The 21,472-nt window shown below is 59.4% G+C and overlaps 1 protein-coding gene across 1 annotated transcript in view; it reads left to right on the forward strand.

Moving 5' to 3' along the window:
- ADCY1 (adenylate cyclase 1) overlaps nucleotides 1-21,472 on the forward strand; it is a 92,906-nt gene that overhangs the window by 49,649 nt on the left and 21,785 nt on the right. The window contains exons 6-14 of the mRNA XM_082693314.1: nucleotides 3,524-3,682; nucleotides 5,705-5,846; nucleotides 6,851-7,006; nucleotides 16,165-16,359; nucleotides 16,489-16,586; nucleotides 17,360-17,444; nucleotides 18,456-18,545; nucleotides 19,019-19,275; nucleotides 19,534-19,660. Of these exons, the coding sequence (XP_082549440.1) occupies nucleotides 3,524-3,682; nucleotides 5,705-5,846; nucleotides 6,851-7,006; nucleotides 16,165-16,359; nucleotides 16,489-16,586; nucleotides 17,360-17,444; nucleotides 18,456-18,545; nucleotides 19,019-19,275; nucleotides 19,534-19,660 (1,309 nt within the window). The remainder of the gene's footprint in view (nucleotides 1-3,523; nucleotides 3,683-5,704; nucleotides 5,847-6,850; nucleotides 7,007-16,164; nucleotides 16,360-16,488; nucleotides 16,587-17,359; nucleotides 17,445-18,455; nucleotides 18,546-19,018; nucleotides 19,276-19,533; nucleotides 19,661-21,472) is intronic.

A 21,472-nucleotide genomic window follows, 5' to 3' on the forward strand; every position in this document is an offset into this window, starting at 1 on the left:
AGCTGCAGAGAGCCGGGCTGCACAGTGAGGCGGGGTGGGGGAGCTCCTGCCCAAGCTGGGTGCCCCGAGACCTCCCATCTGTGGTTTGCTGGGACGTGTCCTCATCCGTGGCCATCCGGGGCGTGGTCCGGGATGCATCAGGGGTGCAGGAAGGTACCAGCTTCACCACTTAGCTAGACAGGACACCCAGGGAGTCAGTGGGGAGGTCCGGCTCCAGTCCAGCCGAGTCCCACTGAACAGGGCTGCTCGTGCTCGTCTTCGCACGCAGGGGTGTGTGGGGGCTCTCTGCCGAGGGTGCTCCAAGGGAGCAGGGGCATCTCCCGGGAGCACCACGGGCCGACTGGACCTTTCAAGTCAGCCCCTTCCTGTCGGAGTGGGATGAAGAGTGAGGGACCCTCTGTCGTACAGGGAAGGCATGGGGTTGGGGGGCCGAGCTGGCGGCCCCTCTGAGCAGTGTGGAGCAGTGGGTGTGGTCCGGGGGCATGAGGTTAACGGGGACTGGTGTAAGGGTCCACACTCGGAACCGGGAAGTGGTGGCCGCACAGTTGTATGGGAAACACAGAAGAACAGAGAGAGAAATGCAAACCAGGAGGCGTGGTGGGGCTGACCTCGCAGACAGGCCCTGCAAGGCAGGGTGGGGGCATCGATGAGCGTCCAGGAGGAGTCCCTGTGCCAGTGGCGGCAGATCTGTGGTGGAGAGACAGACGCCCAGTGCTGGGGTCAGGGGAGGAAGACAGCCCAGGGATGCCAGTGGTCTGCTGCAGCTGAGGGGTCCTCTGGGTGGACGGGGGCTCCAGAGCAGGGGGTGGTTGGGGCCAGTTCATGCAGACCCCGTGGCGATTCTGGGGAGCTCAGGATCGGGGGACACTGCTCGTTCCGCCCCGGGGTGACCCGCTCACCAGCTGCACATCCATTAGGGTTTCTCACTGTGCAAACATGACAGTTCTCCCATGTGTGCGCTCAGGATGGGCTTGCGAGGGGGGGGCGTCTCCTGCCACTGGACGGGGCGGTGCCAAGGATGATACCAGGGAGGGGATGGATCTTCTGGAGGGCAGGTGCGTTCAGGCCCCGCCCCCTGACTGGGTGCTGACCACTCCTGAGGCTGGAGAGGGGTCCAGCCTGTGTTCCTGGTCCGGCGGGTGTTGGGAAGGTTTCAGTTTCTGTGTTGAGGACTACACCAGGAACTGGTGTGGAAGTGAAAGCCCAGGGCTCCCCGGGAAGCGTGTGGGCAGCTCCTCTGCACGGGCCCCTCCAGCTGCAAAGTGTCAGACTTGCACATCAGGCCAGCGTGCAGGGCAAGGCCAGGTGTCTTGGTTTGCGGTGCTGGATCAGGGGGCATAGATGGCGTGGGCTCTGTCCTCCAGGACCCACCCTTGAGCTGGTGCGGCCGCTGTGGCCACTGGCAGACCCCGACGCAGCTGGCCAGAGTAGGGGTGGCCCAGGGTGGGAGGCCGTCTCCGTGGCTCTGGAGGCCCCTCTCTCGTCTCCTCTGTTCACGGCACACGTGTCTCAATGAGACCATCCCTGACGCACGGTTTACTGCGACGTGAGTGTCCAGGTAACTGTGCGTCTTCTGGTACCAGGATCCAGACGTGAGGCAGAACCTTCTGGAAGAGGTGAGGGTGTGCGGTGGCAGGATTGGGTCCCCGTGCCCTTCGCCCCTTCCTGGCTGCCGTGGTGGAAATGCTGTGAAATGAGCAGAAACACCATTTCCTGTTTTCTTGCTCACATTTTCCTGTGTTCCTTTCCTTCGCAAATTAAAAAAAAAAAAAAAAATTCCAAAATGTTAACCCTGTTGTGTTTGTTTCTGCACCTCTCACTAGAGGTTGACCCATGACTGAGAAGTTAAAATAGAGAGAAAATGCATTTCATATGCACAAAGTTTGGTAGGTGTCGAGGACACGTCTACCGTCAGACCCCCGAGTAAGTGTTGCTGTAAGCCCCCGACTCGCGGACTTCCGGACGACGCGCACCGGGGACCCCGGACCCGACGGGAAGCACTCCGGTCGCTGCTGTCCAGGCTCCTCGCAGACCGTCTCCCGGTGTTTCTGCACCTGGGTCTGCCGGAGCGGGTTAGCGGCTTGTGGGCTGTGGCCTTGGTCCTGGAGGTGCCAGGGTAGCTGGGCGGCCGTTGGAGCCCGTCAGTGCTCATTCAGCCTGTCCTGGATTGTACACAGGGGAACAGAGACTGGGAGAGGGCAGGGGTTGGCTGGGCTGATGGGACGTCCCTAGAAATCAGGGGCCTCCCTGCTCACGTGTGCTCCCCAAGCAGAGTGGCCGCCTTTGCCCATGTGAGGGTCTGAGAGCCAAAGTCTCTAGATGGCCTCCTCGCCAGGCCCCATGTCCATGTCCTGTCTGTGTGTTCCAGACGGAAGACCCCATGGTCTTTATTTCACCATTGAAGCCTCTTGTCTTCTTTTAGAGTTTCTAATTAAGATGTTATAAGGGACCGGGGCACCCCCGAGTCTCTGGTCATTTGGGCCGCCAGCCTGCCTGGTGGCCAGGGTGTGGCCGGGAGCAGTCTCTGACGGACCCTGTTGAACCCTCACCAGGAATGGGGCCTTAGGGATGAAGGTGAGGATCTGGGAGGGCTTCCTGGAGGCCGCATCTCTGCTGGGCCACATCGTATTAGGAATAAGTCAGGTGAACGCACATCAGTGCCAGGTCTTAAAATAGGAAGGAGATTTGTCATTGAGTTCCCGGGCTTCCTGCTCTCCTGGGTGGGGTGGGGTTGGGCTTCTGCACATGGCAGGACCGCAGGGCGTCTTATACTGGGAGAGGACAGAGGGCAGCTTGTCTGGCGGGCCATCCCTGTGTGTCTCATGTTTCCTGGTCTCTTCCCCTCGTGACAGACCTCTCTCCATGGGGCTCCCGTGTCCCAGGCTGCGGCTCAGCCTCCTGGCCCTTTCTGGTTGGGCTTTGCCACGGACGGGGGAGGCCCGTTGGACACACCTGCCACGGGGCCCCCTGTTGACAGGCCGCCGTCCCACGGCTCAGCGCTCCCTCCCACGAGGCCTCGTTGCACTCCTGTCCCTTGGAGCCCACCAAGAGCCCGCTGCTTCCTCAACGACATGCTGTGGTGTGTTCTGTAATAACATAACTTCTGCCCGCTGGGGGAGAGTGGAAAACACAGGAAGACAGCATCGGAGGGCCTTGGCACGGCTGCCACATGTCCCCTTTGTTCTGACTTGTGCATTGTGTGCCTCTGACCGTGGTGGCGAGTCCTAGAGCTGGGGAAGGTGTGCCTGGTACCCCTTGGTCACCCCACATGGCCGCTTGCACAGAGCTGCCTGCAGCAGGCAGTGTCCCCGGAGGCTGCAGGGACTCACGCTGTCCCGTGTTCCCCAGCTTGGGGGTGACCTCCCCACCTGGGCCTGCCGCCTGATTTTGACATCCACACACTTCTCATCCCATAAAGTCTACTCGAGGGTCAGGTCTGGAGTTTCTCCAGGCTCCCCTGCATGGGCGAGCTCACGGGTGTGGACGAGGGCCCAGCCCCACCCCCATGACGTGTCTGTTGCAGGTCGGTGGCCGAGGCCACGGAGGTGGATCTGAACATGCGTGTGGGGCTGCACACCGGCCGGGTCCTCTGCGGGGTCCTCGGCCTGCGCAAGTGGCAGTATGACGTGTGGTCCAATGACGTGACGCTGGCCAATGTTATGGAGGCCGCCGGCCTGCCCGGGTGAGTCAGGGCGAGGTGGTGCACTCTGGGCCGGAGGTGCCTGCAGGGGGCCCCCGGGATCTCTGGGCTCCACGGGAAGCCGGCGGCGGACAGAGAGGAGGCCCGGTGGTCGAACCACCCCGTGCTGTCGCTTCTCTCTGCCCTGTGCTCCCCCCGGGAAGGCTGGGTGCGTTTCCACATGGTCCGTGCCATGCTCCTCTGTCCTCGTCCTTCTTCAGACGGTCCCCAGAGCCAAGGCCAGGTGCTCCCGGGTGGCCGGGAGTGGAATGGGGCCGCAGGAGGGCTCTGGGATGCTCAGCACCGAGCATCAGCGGCGCTCGCCCCCGCGGCGGCCTGCGTGGTGCGTCTGTTACGTGTGCGCCTGCGGGGACGCCCCTGGCTCTGCCCCTTCCGTCCCCCACTGCCTGACCCAGAGGCCGGGTGTCCCTGGGATGCTTCCTTCCTCCTCCCTCCTGGACGGCCCGTGGGGGACGCGGCTGAAACAGGCAGCATTTGTCCTGACACGCCTTTCAAGGTGGGCTCAGAGGTGCCACTGTCCTCTGTGGGTCTGGCCGTCTCTGGGCACCTGACCCCTGGACACTTACAGCCACCCACAGACCTGTCCCTCCCACACGCCGTCTGTCATCCTCCACCCGTCCATTCTGCAAACACCCACCGTCTGCCACTGGGCGTCCAGAGAATGTGGCCAGACCAATGGGTGGATGGACGGACAGATTGATGGAAGGATGGAATTCACATGTGACTCCCCAATCCCAGTTTCATGCTGGGACCCCTGCGGCTAGGTTTCTGGGCTCCTCCTTGAGGCTCGAGTCCCTGAGCAGTCTGCCTGGAGGGACCAAGGCCAGGCTGGGGCGCAATGGAAGGTCTCATACACCCCGCCTTGTGGCCTCATACTGCCATGATTTCCCCAAACTCGTGTGCTGGATGAACGGACCAGGCTGCCACAAAGCGGTGGGCCTGGGTCCTGAGCAAACTCTGCCTGCTCCAGAGGTCCCGGGGGAGCCACGGTGGGCATCACCATCACCCCCCCACCCCCACCCAGCTCCAGACCTGCGTCCCCTTCCCCCTGCCAGCTGGGACTGTCACACGCGTAACTGGGCCTCCAGTCCCACAGGACTGAGAGGCAGTGGACGCCGGCATCTCCTCCCCATCTGTCTAGGGAGGGTGCTCCCGGGGCTGACTCCGGGCTGGCCAGGCTGTGCCTCGGCTGGAACCCCCAGTGGCGTCCGCTCCCACCGTGTGCTTACACCCGAGACCCCTGCTCCGTCCCCGAGCCTGGAACGCTGGCCGCTGACAGTTCTGTGACTCCGCGGCGGGGTGCGCCCCCCATGCCCGTTGTGGGAGGAGGATGCTGAGTGCAGGAAATGCACCTCCTTGCAGACAGCCTCGGTGCTGGGTGTCCCTTTGCAGTTCAGGGCCAGGCTGGCGGTGACCGTGTCCCAGAGCCCAGAGCCCGGAGGCTGTCCCAGAGCCACAAGGCGGCAGGGGCTCTTGTGCTCTGGTGCCCGGTTTTTCCTGCAGGAAATGGAGGGGACATAGTGGTGTGGGGACTCTGGGCTCGCAGGTGCTTTGCTCGCTGTGGGCGGTAGCTTTGGGCCCCGAGGCCCCGGGCTCAGGTGTCTGGGAGGAGCCAGAGCTGCGGAGTCCTGGGGGCCACTGTGGCTCCTGGGCTTGTGGCTGTGCTCAGGAGATGCGGGCTGAGGGTTTCTCCTTCCATCACCCGGAAACACACTGGGGTGAGCATGGGGGCTGTCCCACCCCGTGTGGGGGAGGGGCACCATGATATCCTTTCCCCTCCCCCCATTGCCTCCCTTCTGCCTCCTGCTCCTGCTGACGCTGGGCCCACTGCGCCCCGGTACAGGCTCTGAGCTCCCCCCACCCGCAACTCCCCCCTTGCTGGGCTCCCTCCCCCTCTTCTTCCCAGGTGACCCATGCTGCCCAGCGACCCGGGGAAGGCCCCTCCCGGTCCTCGTGTCCGCCGCCGCCGCAGGCCCCAGGCACGGCTGTGCTGCTGTTTTGCAGGAAGGTCCACATCACGAAGACGACCCTGGCTTGCCTGAACGGGGACTATGAGGTGGAGCCGGGGCACGGGCACGAGAGGAACAGTTTCCTGAAAGCTCACAACATCGAGACCTTCTTCATCGTGCCGTCACACCGGCGGAAGGTGGGCTCTGGGACCCGCTCGCCTGGGCCTGGGCCTTTGGCTGGGCGAGCTCCTGGACCCCCAGTCGGGGCCCGGGGTCCGCTTAGGCACTCAACCATCCTGCATCCTCTGCCTCCCCTCATCTCCCTGGGCCTTTACCCTGCTCCTGCAAAACAGGACAGGGATGGAGGTGCACTGGGCACACAGGGGGTGCTGGGCACACAGGGGGCCTGTGACCGTTGTGTGGGGCACCCGAGGTCGCTCTGTGTAAGGGAACTGACCTGGACGTGCTTGGAAGGGCTAGCCCCTCCAGAGTTCAGGGTAGTGATGGAGGGCACAGGGGAGGGGCTCAGAGATCAACTGGGGGGTACAGGGAATAGGTGAGGGTCTCAGGGCACAGATGGCCCCAGTACTCCTTCAGGACATAAGCAGGTGGGATAGGAGGAAGAGCTTCAAGCTTTGCTGTCCTGTGTCCATGGATCAGGGCTGTGCTATCCCTTGTGCCCTAGGGACCATGGCTGTGGCGGGCTCCGGGCCAGGACAGGCTGGGCTCAGTGAGCTCACTCCGGAAGAAGGGGAAGGAGGGTATGGCAGGTGTTGGTGGTGTGGAGGAGGGCCGGGTAAGGCGTTGGTGCTGGACCCCAGGATAGCAGGAGTCACCCATGTGGGTGTGGAAGGTGGGTCTGAGGGGCAGGGAACCCGGAGGTGAGTGGGTGGTGGTCCGCAGCCATCTGCTGGCCCAGCCAGTGACGTCCAGGCTCCAGGGTCCCCCCCGTGGCCTGGCCCCAAACCTTCCCACAGCTCCACTGGAGGACTAAGGCCTCACTCTGGTTTTCAGAGGCCCTGGGTGTAGCTGAGAGCCGTGTGCTGTGGGCCTGGCTTGCTGGTTCTGTCCACCTCTGTTTGTCCTTGAGCACACGGTCCCCGTGACCTCCCTGTCCCCGTCAGGTTCCTGCTCCCGGCCCGGGGGCAAGGGCGCAGCGCAGGTCTGCTGACCGGTGTCTGTGTGCCGGCTGCCGGCACAGATATTTCCAGGGCTGATCCTGTCCGACATCAAGCCCGCCAAGAGGATGAAGTTCAAGACCGTGTGTTACCTGCTGGTGCAGCTCATGCACTGTCGGAAGATGTTCAAGGCGGAGATCCCCTTCTCCAACGTCATGACCTGCGAGGACGATGACAAGGTAGGGGAGGCCTCCTGCCCCTGTGGGGACCTCCCCACCCAGGGCCGCCTGGCCCCGTGTGCTCTCCAAAGTGTAAATGCTATTCAAAGCCAGGCTGCTAGTGCGTTCCTGGAAAAATCTTTCTATTGTCTTGCCTTTTTTTTTTTTTTTTTCAACTTGGACTTCCATGTGTTTGTGGGTAAACATGTGCATGGACCCCAAGCAGCTGTCCCTGAGGTTATCCATGCTGGTCAGATGCTCTGCTGTGAGGTCTGGAGCCTTGGAGATGGCCCATGAGCCCGGGCGCCATTGGGCAGGCTTGTCTCTGGCTGCCCCCACCGCCGGGTCTTCTGCTGTGCACCTGCTCGCCCCTCTTTGTGTTCAAAGCTGTCCAGTCCATGGAAGGTGGCCTCCGCTGGGGGTGCCAGCCTTGTGGCCTGGCTGCCAGGATTTTCCCCCTTTCCTCTCGGGTTGGTCATCGCTGTCTCTGGGTATTCTGGTCTTCTGCTGGGTTTGGGGGGCAGTGCTGCTCCATGGCAGTCCCAGAGTCCACTTCAACCATGTTGGTCTTGTGTCTTAAGGGGCAGAGACCCTGGTCATCTGGGGCAGGGGTTGCATCCCAGGAGCCTGGGATAAGCCTGGAGTGCCACCCCTTTCCCTTCTGTGTCCTTATGTCCTGGGCCCCCCAGCCCAGTGTGGCTCCGTCCGTGACCTATGTCCGTTTGCCAAGAACGCGCTGCTATCCACCTGCTCCTGTTTTCCCTGCCGTCCGGGATATTGTGCGGTGACAGGGAACTCCATCCCTGCAGTTCTGGGGTTGTTCAGGAAGAAGCGAGATTCTGCCAGGCACTCCTGGGGGTTCTTGCCGCATAGGTTTTTGTGGTTTTGACTGTGAGCGCACATTTGTGAGAATTTTGCTGGAAGTTCTTGAAGAGCTGCGCTGACGTGGGTTCTATCAAGTCTGGCCTTCCCCTCAGCCAGTGGGCTTGGTGGATTTTGGAAGTCCCAGGCAGGCAGACATGTGCAAATGTGTTCCTGGGGGTCCCCTTTGTGCAGACCCTGGTCTAAGAGTGTCCCCCATGCAAGGGCTCCCCTCACTGGTGTTTGTGATGGGGCCACTGGAGGCAGGCCGTCTTAGAGCTTTGACCTCACTGCCTGCCCTGCTCTCGCCCCGTGTCACTGTAGCTTGCTTGTGAGGGATGATGGGCTCTCTAAGCTCCCCGGGTCTCAGACAGCAGCAGTAGGTCAGTCACCTGCCCAGCCTGGGTTCCCACATCTGGATGTCCTCTAGTGACTTTCTTACCAGCTTCACGTGCATTTGAAAGTGTGTGTGCGTGCACATGTATGAGGGTGTATTTGGGTGTAGGCATGTGCACACACACACGTGTGTGCACCACTGTGTCACACGAGTGTGCATGTACACACATGTATATGAATTGTGCACATGCATGCACGTGTGAGTGTGCGTGAATATGTCCATGCAAGTGTGTGCTGATGTGGGCACTGATGTAGGCATGAGTGTGCACATGTGCATGCACTCCATGTGCACGCATGAGTGTGCACATGTGGACATGTGAGTGTGACGCATGAGCGTGTGCATGGAAGTGTCCACATGAGTGTGTGCATGTATGAGTGTACACATACACATGTGCCTGCACGTATGGGTGTGTGCACACACAAGTGCACATGTGCATGCACACGCATGTGCCTTGTGATGAGTGTGAATGCATGTGTGTACGTGTCTGCGTGTACAAGTGTGCGTGCATGCACCAGTGCGTGCACACGAGTGTGATGCACACATGTGAGTGTGCACGCATGAGTTTGTGCGTGCAAGTGTCCACATGAATGTACGTATGAGTGGTGCACATGTGTGCCCGTGTGTGGGTTGTGCATGTGTGCATGAGTGTGCACATGTGTGCATGCACGCCTGTGTATGTATATAGGTGCGTGTATGAGTGTGTTACATGTGTGTGCGTGCACACACGTGTGCCTGAGTGTATGGGTGCATGCATGTATGTGTGTGCATGTATGAATGCACAAATGTGTGCGTGCACATGCGTGCCTGAGTGTATGGGTATGTGTACGTGCACATGTGTGTGTGGCCCTTCCCACCCTGTTGTCTGCAGTCGCTATTGGATCCCTTGCCCCCGTCCTGCTTCTCCTGCCCCTCCTGAGAGCACAGAGCCGGTTTCCTCCTGTCCCTGCATCCTGATCCTAGCCCAGCCCCTGACACCCCGTATCTGAGTGTGGGGGGCCTCCCAGGTCAGGCTCCGCCCACCTCGAGACTCTGATCCTTCATCTCCAGTGGCTGCAGCCTCCCTCTTTGGGGGACACCTGCTGCCTCACGCTCTCCTGGGTGCCTAATGCACCGTGCAGGTGTGCGCCCCTGCCATTGTCCCTGTCACCATGCCTGGTGCCCCAGCGTCCAAGGCCGAGCCCCCCAATCGTCCTGTGGTTTCAGGGCTCCCCATCTGTACACAGCTCCCCGAGCTGAGAGGGTCTCTGAGCCCCAGGCTTCACCCCATGTCTGGTCCCTCCCCACCAGCCAGCACTCCCGGCCTCCATGGCCCGAGTGGTTCCCCTGCCAAGACAGAGGCACAGGCAGGTAGTGGGTTGGGGGCCCGCGGCTTTCCCTCATCGTCATCTCCTCATGATGACTGAAAATAAGCCCCACCGTGCAGGATGGCAGTGTCTACATTGTGGGAGGCCCCCCAATGGTTGGGACAGGGCAGTGACAAGGCTGGTGGTCTGGACAGGGTAGAGAGGTGCAGAGGCAGGGCCGGCCCACTAGTGAGGGCACCTGGGGAGGTGACCATCTAGTGACCTGAAGGACAGGCCTTTCTGCCTGCAGACACTGTCCTCATGGCCCCCAGAGCCTGCGTCCCCTTTGGCACAAGGTCTCTCACTGGCCCTGCGTCCCGATCCTCTGCGTCCAGGCCTGACTTCCATGCAGGCGCCCTCGTGTGTGGTCAGGGTGGGGGTGCTGACCGGACAGCGCCAGGCGGGTCTGTCCCGCTGCGTACTGTGTGTCACGTGTATGAATTTAACGAAAGTCGGCGGCATGACCTACGTGTGGTTTGGTCACTTGTTTTGTCACCTGCCAGTATGGCATCACAAACGTTTCTCATATTAATAAATGTTCCTCCAAAATACGATGTTTATGTCACTGTGGGGGTCTCCAAACTGAGGATAGACTGTGTTGATTCTACGTCTATTGACGTTTAGGTCATTTATGAATCTTTTATTTCCCGGGTGGTGTGAATAACTCACAGTGTTTTTCTCACGGAGCTCGTGGACGTCTGTGGTCGCCTTGGGACACGCATGTCTGTGGGTCCCGGCTTGGCGAGAGCGGTGTGCGGTCCATGCCCACACCGCACCCTGCACCCTGCCCAGCGCTGCGGGTCCGCACACCTGCTCCCGCGTCTGTGTCTCCATCCCGGCCAGCAACTTTGCAAACATCGTTTCTACCATTTCGGTGGGAACTTAACAGAGAGAACATTCAGCTCATCTGACACTCATCCTGCTAACTTCCTCCTCCGCTCTTGGGTGTTCTCGATGCACGGTCAAAGCGTGACTGGCTCCTTCTCCACCTCGTACTGTTTCCAGCGGGAGAGGCACTCTTTTTCCTTCTGGCTTTGCAGACTGTCACTGTGACGCTTTTGGTCAGAAGCAACCACCCACGTGGGCAAGTGTTGGCACTTCTGAAAATGAGTGGATGTGCCATTTCAGAAACTGCATTCAGTAGCTACTGAGATGACCCGTCCAGTGGTTTTCTCCCTGACTCGCACAGTGATGGGGCACAGGATCCTCTGGCGTCTCCAGGACGCTGAGTAGCTGCTCTCGCTGCCTGAGCCGCACAGTCAGGAAGCCTGAGCTGTACACCCAGCCTGGGCTTATCTGCTCTCTGCCCAGGAAAGCCCCGGCTCTCCTCTCTGCCGACATAGTCATGCATGGGTCCCTCTCGTGTGGCTTCCATTTGTTGCTGGAGTGGACGCGGTGAGCCCTGTGGCCGCCAGCAGCCCTGGGCAGGTCAGTCCCGGATGGGTCAGCCCAGGGCACAGTGGCTGTTAGCCGCTCACCACCTGGCACCCCGGCTCCAGTAGGCGTTCCCTGACTGTGGTCGGGTCTCACGCCAGGTCTGCCATCTGGTGATAGCATGCACGGTGCTGAGAAAGCCAGGCCGAGTGTGGCATCCTTCCCTCTCAGGCCTCAGCAAGGACTGCTCGAGCATGGGCATGGGGTCTCTCAGTGCCCTCCGTGCCCCTCCCCTCCTGTGTGTCCAGCCCGTTCCAACAAGAGGTTCTGTTCCTCTCACTGAGGGACCTTTGCAGCTGTTTCACCAAGGCCTTGGGTGCCCAGGCCTGGCTCCGCCCCTGCTGTGCCCTGTCCTAGGTGGGGAAGCCCGCCTGTTCCCAGGGTGACCGTCATTTCTAGAAAGTCACCTGTGAAGCGATACCTTCAGGTCAGGGCCTGGAGTCCTGGGGCATTTCTGCAGCATGAAGGGCGACCACACCAGGGAGAGCAGGAAAGGAGGGAGACGGGGGTACAGGATGGGAGGGAGCAGCCGCCTGCTGACTGCACCCCAGAGGGCCCGGTGTTGGGTAGGGCTGTGCATCACCGTGCATCGCCGTGTGCCGTCCCCAGCTTGTGCGTCGTGGGTGGGAGGTGCTTTTGCTCGTCTCTGCTGCTCTCCTGCCTCAGGGAGCAGTGTGTCTAAGCCAAGCCCCAGGGAGTGCCCTCCTGCCCACCCCCACTCAGACGAGGCCATCACTGGGTGCTGCAGGAGGTGCCGTTCTTCCTGTCCACCAGCTCACCACCCGTGTCTCCTAGCACCCACATCCCATGGTGGGGGCGCAACTGGGAGTGGAGGGGCAGCTGGGTACTGGCCCCCAAGGACACAACCTCACACACGGGTGTGCTCAGAAGTCCTGCTAGCGAGCAGTGGGCTCCGTGGCATCAAAGAAAACCCCAGTCATGGTGACTTGAATGAGAGATTAGCTTTCTTAGGGGGAGAGCAGATGATATGGGGCTAATGTGGCGGTTTCACAATCATCTTGCACTCGAACTTTCTGTGATACTATTATGGCTTGTCTGCTGTCACCTCATGGCCCAAAACAGATGCTGGGGCTCCAGTCATTGCATCCATGTTTCAGCTGGTAGAAAGGAGGGAGAGCAGGTGAGTACATTTCAGCTGCCAAACCAGCTTTCCTAGCCTGCCCAGGCCTGCTCCTCCATGTCCCCACAAGCCCTGCCTATGACCAGAGCCGGTCACGTCTCCTGCCCTGGGTCAGTGAGCTGAGTGGTGGCTGTCAGCCTCCCAGGAGCCCACCCCGCAGCCTGGCCTTTCTTCCTGGCTTCCCAGGAGGAGCTTATAGTTCTCGATGTGTCTGCCTTGTCTGGGTCTCCATGTGGACAGGGCCTTCAACCCGCCTGTTGTCGCCACTGAGAATACGGAGAGCCAGCTCGAGGCCCCGGTCTGGGCCAGCATGTTTCCCCCTCCTCCGAGGCATGAATGTCTCAGGTCCTGTGAGAGCGCCCCTCGGGGGCCCCCTTTGTTCTCACGTGTCAGACCAGGAGGTTGGAGCACGGAGAGGTTAAGCAGCTCAGTCACGGTGCACAGAGCCCAGCGTTCAGGTCTGCACTGAAGCCGCCAGCCTTCCCTTTTGCAGGTGCAGAAAGACTCGGGCAGCCAAGTTCCACAGCAAAACGAGCAACAGTTTTCTCTTAACCTTGATTTTGAATCGTTTTCTAAGGAAATACATGTTTATTGTGGAATGTTGAGAAAAATATGGAAAAGAGGGAGACCGTGATCCTACCCCCAGGAGGTGGCCACAGCTGCCATCCTGTCCCGTCAAAGAGGCCACAGGTCAGGGTGCGGCAGGTCCTCCTGTCTCGCTGCCCAGACTCCCCTGAGTGCCCAGAACGGCGCAGCCCCCCAGAAATCAGCCCTGCCCACGTTGGCCTCTGCAGACCTGGACGCCACACCTGCTCCTCCCGGAATAACTAGCACCGTCCTGGAGATCCAGGGGCCGTGGTGCCCACCGGCCTTTCCCTGCATGCCGGGTGCTCACGGGACCCGACCCGCTGTCACGGGAGGTGGCGGGGTGCGGCCCCACCCCCCGGGGTCACAGCTCACCCAGCGTCCGCATGGACCAAAACGACGGCATGGACTCTGGTGACTGGTGTGTGTGGTTCTGGCCTGTGTCATCTTGGTGGTCACACCCCAGATCCGGAGCATTTCCTTCACGGCCACGGTCCCCCTTGTGCTGGGGTCACACCACTGCCCTCCCCAAAGCTCTCCGTCCCGTGTCTCACAATTGAGAGTGTCGTATACACCCTGTGACCTTGGCTCTTTCTTCAGACTCAGCACAAAGCCCGGGGGTCCATCCAGGCCGTTCCCGCCTCCGCAGCTGCCTCCTGGCCGTGGCCGGACGTGTTCACGGTGGGGAGGGACCGCCGCTGGCGTGGTCTGTTGAAGGACCTTTTGGTTGTTTCCCACTTGGACTGTTGCAAATAAAGCAGCAGCAACCGCTCACGTTCAGAGTTTCATGCGCACATAACTGCGCATTAGCTGGGGAGATGCCCGGCTGTGCTGCCGCTGGGTTTTCGTTATTTGTTTTATTTTTATTTTTATTTTTTTAAGAAACCGCCAAACCGTTGGCGGCGTGATTGCCCCATTTCACATTCCCGGCAGCCACGTGTGAGAGATCCGGCTTTTCTCGCCAGCCCGAGGCACCGGCACTGTTTCCAGAACGTTTTGGCTGTCCCAATAGGTGTGTAGTGACGCCTCAGGATTTTACTTGGCGCATCCCTGGTGGTTAATGAGGCCGACTGTCATTTCCAAGTCCTTATTTTCTGTCCGCATAGTTTTCTCTTCTGTTTTTGGGAAAATGTCTGGCTTGCTTTCTCATTCGAGTGATTTCTTGGTGCTGTGGAATTCCGGGAGTTCTTGATCAACTCTCGATTGTTCCTTCGCACGTGTGGTTTGTACGTATCCCCACCCAGCCTGCGGTTTGTCTTTCACAGGACAGACATTTTAAATTGCGAGGATGTCCACTTTACCGATGTTTTTCCTTGTGAATGGTGTTTGTGTTTGGTGTTGTAGGAGCTCTCTGCGTAGCCCAGACCCCGAAGATTGTCATGTTTCTTCTAAGAGTTGATCCTTATCTGTTTTATAGTTAAAGCTATGGTGCGTTTTGAGTTCATCTTCTATAAGGTGCAAGGTTTGGGTCAAGATTTACTTCTTTGCGTGTAGACGTCCATTTGGTTCAAAGCCATTTGTGGAAAAGACTACCCCTCCCACCATTGAACTGCTGTTGCGTTTTTGTCCAGAATCATTGCCCGTACTTGTGTGAGGCTGTTTCTGGGCTGTCTCGTGTGTTCTGTTCCTCTGCCAGCAGCAAACTCTCCTGATCAGAGGAGCTATGCAGTAAGTCTAACATTGGGTTGAGTGATTTTAAGAAAAATGTCTTCTACTCCATGAGCACACGTGTCCCTCTGTGCACTGAGATCTTTGATGTCTTTCATCAGTGTCACTGATACTGATGAGAGTATGTGATCAAAAATGATGGAGATGATGAGAAAACTGATCACGTTTTCAGCATAAGAGCTGTGTATGTGTTTTGTTAGAAACATATCTAGACCTTCATTTTCCCCTGTGATTATAAATGGCTCTGGATTTTAACTTTGGTCGTCACGTGCTGATTGTTAGTTTAACAAATATCTTTATTTACTTGTCTATTTTTAGAGAGAGAGCATGTGTGGGACCGGGGGAGGGGCAGAGGAAGGGAGAGAACCTCAAGGTGACACCCCACTGAGCGTGGAGTCGCAGGTCGATCCTGTGACCCTGAGATCACGACCTGAGCGAAAACCAAGTCAGACACCCAACTGACTGAGCCACTCCAGCGCCCCAAAAAATAGCCTTTTTATGTTTATCTTGCATCCGATGACCTTGTGGAATTCATTGTCCTAGGACTTTTCCTCCCCTTGGAATTTTCTATGTAGACCATCATGTCATCTGCAAACAGGGCCAGTTTTGGTTCTTTCTTTCTAGTATTTGCCTTTTATTTCCTTTTCTTGCCCTATTGCCGTGGCTGGGTCTCTAGTGCCACTAAAAGTCAGGGGGAAAGCGTTCCATCTTTCACCAGCATTAGCTGTTGGGACTAAGTAGGTCTCCATCTGGTTGGGGGATTTCCCTCCCTCCCTAGTTGTCTGATCGTGTTTATCAAGAATGAGTATTGGATTTTGTCAAGTGCTTTTTCTGTATCAATTGACACACCTTGGGATTTTTTTTTTTTATCTGTGGTTAATAGGGTGTTATCCTGGTGTAGGCTTCGGTGTACGGATGTGTAAGCAGACTTGCGTCTCTAAGATGTGTGCCGCTATTTATACACTACTGAATTCTGTTTGCCGACGTTTTGCTGACAATATTGAAAGACATGGCCCGTACTCTTCCTTTTTTTGTACTGTCTCTGTCTGATGTTGATATCAGGATCACACTGAATTTATAAAGTACATTGGAAGGTGTTACCTCTTCTGTTTTCTGGAAGAGATCGTATAGAATTGCTGTTAATTCTGGTAGAATTCTCCAGTGAAACCCTCTGGGCTTGGAGATGGAGTGTTCGGGAGTTTTCTGGTTAGAAATTGAATTTCTTTAGTAATTATAGGACTAACTGTGTACTCTTCCGTGTCGGGTGAGGTGTGGTCGTGTGTTTTGGGTAGCTCATTGATCCGAGTCATCAAATCAGCACGTGTCACTGTTCACAGTGATTCCTGCTTGCCTTTCCGACGTCTGCGCGGCCTGTAGTGGAATCAGATGTCATTCCCGCGTTTGTGAGTGCCGTACTCTTTCCTTCTTTGTCACGCCTGCGAGACATCTGTCCATCTTATTGACATTTTTGAAGGACCAACCCGTTGTTTCATTGCTCTGCTGGGTCCCGTCTCACACGGGACGCGGGGTGCCACGTGACCGTCGTGTGTCCCCATTTGCAGACGCGGGGGTCCTGGCAGGGAGGACAGGCTCGGTGACCTGGGATCTCAGCGCCAGCAGGTGGGGGAGCCCGGACCGCGTCCGAGCCCTGAGCCCGGCCCCCCAGCCTGCAGCGGGCGAGCCCACGGGCCGGAGGGCGCTTTCTCCGCAGCAGGTGGGGTGACGTTCTTTCCTTCCTCCGTGGCCGCAGCGGAGGGCGTTGAGAACCGCGTCGGAGAAACTCAGAAACCGCTCGTCCTTCTCTGCTAACGTCGTGCACACCGCGCCGGGCACGCGGGTCAACAGGTACATCGGCCGCCTCCTGGAGGCACGCCAGATGGAGCTAGAGATGGCGGACCTGGACTTCTTCACCCTGAAGTACAAGCACGCGGAGCGCGAGCGCAAGGTAGGCGCCAGCCGCGGTGCGTGCGGGGGGGCCGGGCCCTGGCTGCAGCCCCCGTGCTTGTCCTGCTGACTTGGGGCGGCCCCCGCATGGCTCGGGCCGCCGCTGACGGCCGGGCGCGCTGTCTCCTAGTACCACCAGCTGCAGGACGACTACTTCACCTGTGCCGTGGTGCTCGCGCTCGTCCTGGCTGCCGTATTCGGCCTCGTTTACCTGCTCATCATCCCACAGTAAGTGCGGCGGGCCCCGCGGTGGGGGGAGTCGGGTCAGGAGCCCCCTGTGTGTTCGCCGTCGGCTCCCCCATGATCCCCACTCGCGGGGACAGCGCCGGCCAGCTGCCCCGCCACCCGTGTGTGTGTGGGGGGGCGCTCACTCCCGGCTTGTCCCTTGTCAGGCGAACTCTCGTAAGACACCCGCCGTTCTCGGCGTTTCCATCCGTACCACGTGTACCCTCGACTCCAGGACCGATGTTGAGGGAGAAAAGGCACACGGGTTTCTGGGTGTGCATCCATTTTGGACACGTGAAAAAGAGGAAAAGTGGTTTCTGGAAAAGGAGGAAAGTGTAGGAATTTAATGGCCTTCGGTTATCCGAAGTCAAAGTGAGCTTGGTTGGCAGTGCTTGTTTTCGGCGGGAAGACCCACTCTCCTGGACAAACCACTTTCTTGACAAGACATCCCTAGGGGAGTCATTCCCTGTTGTGTTTCCAGAGTTTCCAGAAAGCACAGGACGCTGCCCTGTGCCCCGACCCTGGGAACACAGCAGCCGCCTCCAGCCCTGTGTGGGGACCAGCTTTTTCTAGAAAAGCTGCTCCCAGATGACATCCAAAGAGAGGGCTGTGCCCGTCCTTTGGGAGGGAGGACCTCACGGTGCACCCAGGTGGAGGGAAGTTGGGGTGGAGACAGGAACGGACTTGGCAGAGAGCTCAGGGGTTGGAATCACAGGCTCTCCTTGGGCACACCATGCTCCGCCCTGCCCTCAGTGACCCTGTGGCTTCTGTCCTAGGAGCGTGGTTGTCCTGCTGCTGCTGGTGTTCTGCATCTGCTTCCTGGTGGCCTGTGTCCTGTACCTGCACGTCACCCGTGTCCAGGTGCGTGTGTGCGTTTGTGTGTTCCTGTGCGCATGAGTCCTGTCCCAGCGCGTCACCCGGTTCACTGTGTGAGCCCCGTGGAATGAGGGAGGCTGGCTGGCGGGGCCGCGTTTGCTCACCTGCAGACTGAGGACAGCGGGGTCCTCACTATCCTGTGGGAGGACGGGATTGGGGGGTAGCCTGACAGTGCCCTGGGTGCCCTGGCCGGCTGCGGGTCTCGTGAGTGCCCTGTGCAGACTCCCTGCCATCTTTACTTGGGTTTTTGTTTCACATTTCACGAGTGTGACTCTGAAAAGAACTTGGCTCTTTTACCCATGAAGTCACCCGTTGAATATTGCAAAATGTACCTAAATGAGTTAAATAAAATTTCTCGTAACAAAAATGACTGCGAAGCCTCTATGACAAAAATGTTAGAATGTACTTGAAGCCGATAAAAGAAGACCTAAGTAAGTGTAACTTCTGGTTACTTTGGATGGAAGGATTTCCTAGGACAAAAATGTCACACTGGCCGGTTCTGTTCCTTTCAGCGCCAGAGAGTCACAGCGTGGGGTACGTGGTGGCAGGTGGGGTTCTTTTTAATTAAAGAGCTTTGTTTTTGTTTCTTTTTTTTTTTTTAAGATTTTATTTATTTGACAGAGAGAGAGAGATCACAAGTAGGCAGAGAGACAGGCAGAGAGATCACAAGTAGGCAGAGAGACAGGCAGAGAGAGAGGAGGAAGCAGGCTCCCTGCAGAGCAGAGAGCCTGATGCAGGGCTTGATCCCAGGACCCTGGGATCATGACCTGAGCCGAAGGCAGAGGATTTAACACACTGAGCCACCCAGGCGCCCTATTTTTGTTTTTTTTAATGTGGGCAGTTTGTTGACCTTGGGGGGGAAGCAGGAGCTCAGCCCAGGATTAGGGTTGGGGGGAGCCGCACCGGGGTCCCGGCTACTCGCAGGGCGCTCTGCACCGTCTGCCTCGTGCCTGTTCGTAAACGCCTGTTTTTACAGTAACCTGTTGTGTGGTTCAGTGTTTTCCAGGATGCCTGACCATCCAGATCCGCACTGTCTTGTGTATTTTCATCGTGGTCCTAATCTACTCCGTGGCCCAAGGCTGTGTGGTGAGCATTGTGGGAGGCAGCAGGGTGAGAGGAGTGGGATGTGGAGGTCGAGGGGGCGGCTGTCTCCTGGTGAAGGGACACCGAGCTCCTTTAACACGTGCAGATGACAGAAGCTCTCTCTCGGGCAGAGAAGCAGGACAGACTGGGGCAGGAGTGCCAGGAAGGAGGTGGGGAGAGAGTGCAGGGGAGCGGGGAGCTACAGTAACAATAGGGGAGGAGCTGGGACACCCAGAGGAGGCTGGTGGTCTGAGGAAGACGGCAGGGGTCTCCAGCCCCTGGCCCCGCCCACCCTGCTGGGAGGAGCTTGGAAGGCAGAGTAGGAGGGAAGGTCCTAGGCCCTCTTGAGGCCCTGTGTGGGGGTAGGGGTGTGGGTCACATGGGGGGCGGGGGTTACCTGGGGTGCCTGTCCTGAGAGAGGGCCTGTAGCGGGCTGGTCCTGAGCAGGTGTCTCCCCGCCCCTCTGTCCCCTCCAGATGGGCTGCCTGCCCTGGGCCTGGAGCTCCAGCCCCAACAGGTCCCTGGTGGTCCTGGCGCCCGGCGGCCGGAACGCCCTGCTGCCCTCCGCGCCCTGCGAGTCGGCCCCCCACGCCCTGCTGTGCGGCCTCGTGGGCACCCTCCCGCTGGCCGTCTTCCTGCGGGTGTCCTCACTGCCCAAGATGATCTTGCTGTTTGTGCTCACGGCGTCCTACATCCTGGTCCTGGAGCTCAGCGGGTACACCCGGGCCTCGGGGTAGGTGCGCTCCCCCAGCGGGACATGCCTGGGTGGGGTCGTTTGTGCCCCCTGGGGCACTGCCTGCTCCGGCCTGTGGGTCAGGAAGCACCTGGGCTCTGTGGCTTCTCTATGTGTCTGTCTGCGCCCCGGTCTTCGGGCAAGAGTGGCTCGGGCCTGGGTCCATGGCAGGTGCTGGTGAGCGTGGTGTCCCGGGCCGCACAGGGCCAGGTCTGGGGCTCTTAGTGCTGACGAGCTTCCCTTCCTCATGCCCTGCAGGGGTGGTGCGGTGTCTGGGCGCAGCTTCGAGCCGATCGTGGCCATCCTGCTGTTCTCCTGCACGCTGGCCCTGCACGCGCGGCAGGTGGACGTCAAGCTGCGGCTGGATTACCTGTGGGCGGCACAGGCAAGACGCGCCCTCTCTGCCCCGTGGAGGGGGGAGGGTGGGTGGCTCGGGCAAGACGCGCCTTCTCTGCCCTGTGGGGAGCTGTGCGACAGAGGGGCCCCTCAGGAGGGGGATAGAGCTTGTGTGGGTGGAGGAGGCAGGGATGGGGCCCGGGAGGAGGACGGGCCAGGGTAAGGCAGGGCTGGGCAGCTGGTGACCGTCTAATGGGCTCTGCCTGACGGGCGCACGAGTGTGGTGGTGTTTCAAGCAGTGAGCTGCCCATCCCCAGAGGCATTCGGGCCCGTGGGGCTGCGGTGCACAGTGGCCCTGCCTTCTCTGGGCTGCGGGTGGGTGACAGCAGGTCTCCTCAGGGTCATGGGAGACTCCGGAAAACACGGACGCCTGCACCGTGCACCCCAGATTTAGTGGGTCTGTGGGTGGGGGAGGGCGGGAACCTCCGTCATTTCCAAGTGCGCTGGCAAATTCCGGCACCAGAGTCCTCCAGGGGTGCAGATGCGGGAGCTGTCCCTGGGCCCCTGGCCCTGGGGAGGGAGGCAGCGACCACCGGAGGCTCACTCTGCCCACCGGCCTAGTGACCAGCACCCGGAGCACTTCTGGGCCTTTCCTAGGATGCGGGCCTGGTGTCTCCGGGACCCGCTCGTCACCTGCTGCGTCCTCAGCCTTCAGATGGGGAGGCCATCCGGCTTTCGGGGTCAAGTTCAGACTCCGTCTGTGCCACATGCAAACTTCTTGACGCTGGGCAGATTGCTTCTGCTCAACTCCCCCATCTTGGCGTGGGGAGGAGGCGTGCCGCAGGATGGAGGCCAGGAGTGTTAGCCCTCCAGGGTTTTCTTCTTCTGATGTATCCAGAAGCAGCTTTTCGGTGTCGGGGGCATGGAATTGTGTTTGTTCTCACAGGGGTGGGGCCTGCAGGTGGGGAGTGGAGCATGGAGGCACAGGGCCCGCACCCAGGCCGCTGGGACACGGCTGAGCTGGGATGGCCAGGGGTCGAAGTGGGGTCTGGGGCAGCTGGGAGCCTCCTCACTCTGGGAGCCCTGTGTGCAGCCAGAGACCTCATGGGTGGAGTCAGGGCACTGGGACACCTGCGGCCCGACACAGAACGGGGAAGCCCAGAGGACTGGGGGTGAGGTCGCCCACGCCGGGGAAGGCCATCTGCTTCATTCAGGCGGCAGTGCAAATGCTGACCCCTCCTGAGACCTGCGCAGACCCCCAGAAACGATGTTCGCAGGCCGTCTGGGCACCCTGTAGCCCAGGCCAGGTGGCACGTAAACTGTTCATCCCGGGTAGGGTACGGTCACTGTAGTTTCCCATGAGGATGGGGTTGGCGGCGGTCCTGGTGCGGGGCAGGTGGGCTCTGGCGGCAGAGCGGGCGGCAGAGTGGGACCCTGCCTTGCTCACCTCCAGGGATGCCCTGCCTGCAGTGGCCGGTCCAATACTTCCTGGCAAAGACAGGTCCCGGCCAAGGACCTCAGGGCGGGATGCTTATCCAAGATCCTGAACGAGGATTCTGTTACTCTGAGCAAACGAGAGAGAAGACAGGCACGTGTGTATGCACACGTCTATTCTGCAGACATACGTGTATCTGCGTGTGTCTACATATAGACACACGTGTGCTGGGGGAGGATGTGGCTTAATTACTCTGTATTATGTGACGGCCGCCCGGGGTAGGATTCCCGCTCCACACTACTCGTTCCTGGGAAGTATGTGGTTCGGCGGTTTTCGGTGTACTTCGATGACGGTGGGGTGGCTCACTGCAGGCAGTGTTAAAACACGGGACGGCCCCAGAAAGGACCTGTACCCATCAGCGGTCGC

Source organism: Mustela nivalis, assembly GCF_964662115.1.
Source record: "Mustela nivalis genome assembly, chromosome: 12".
NCBI lineage: Eukaryota > Metazoa > Chordata > Mammalia > Carnivora > Mustelidae > Mustela > Mustela nivalis.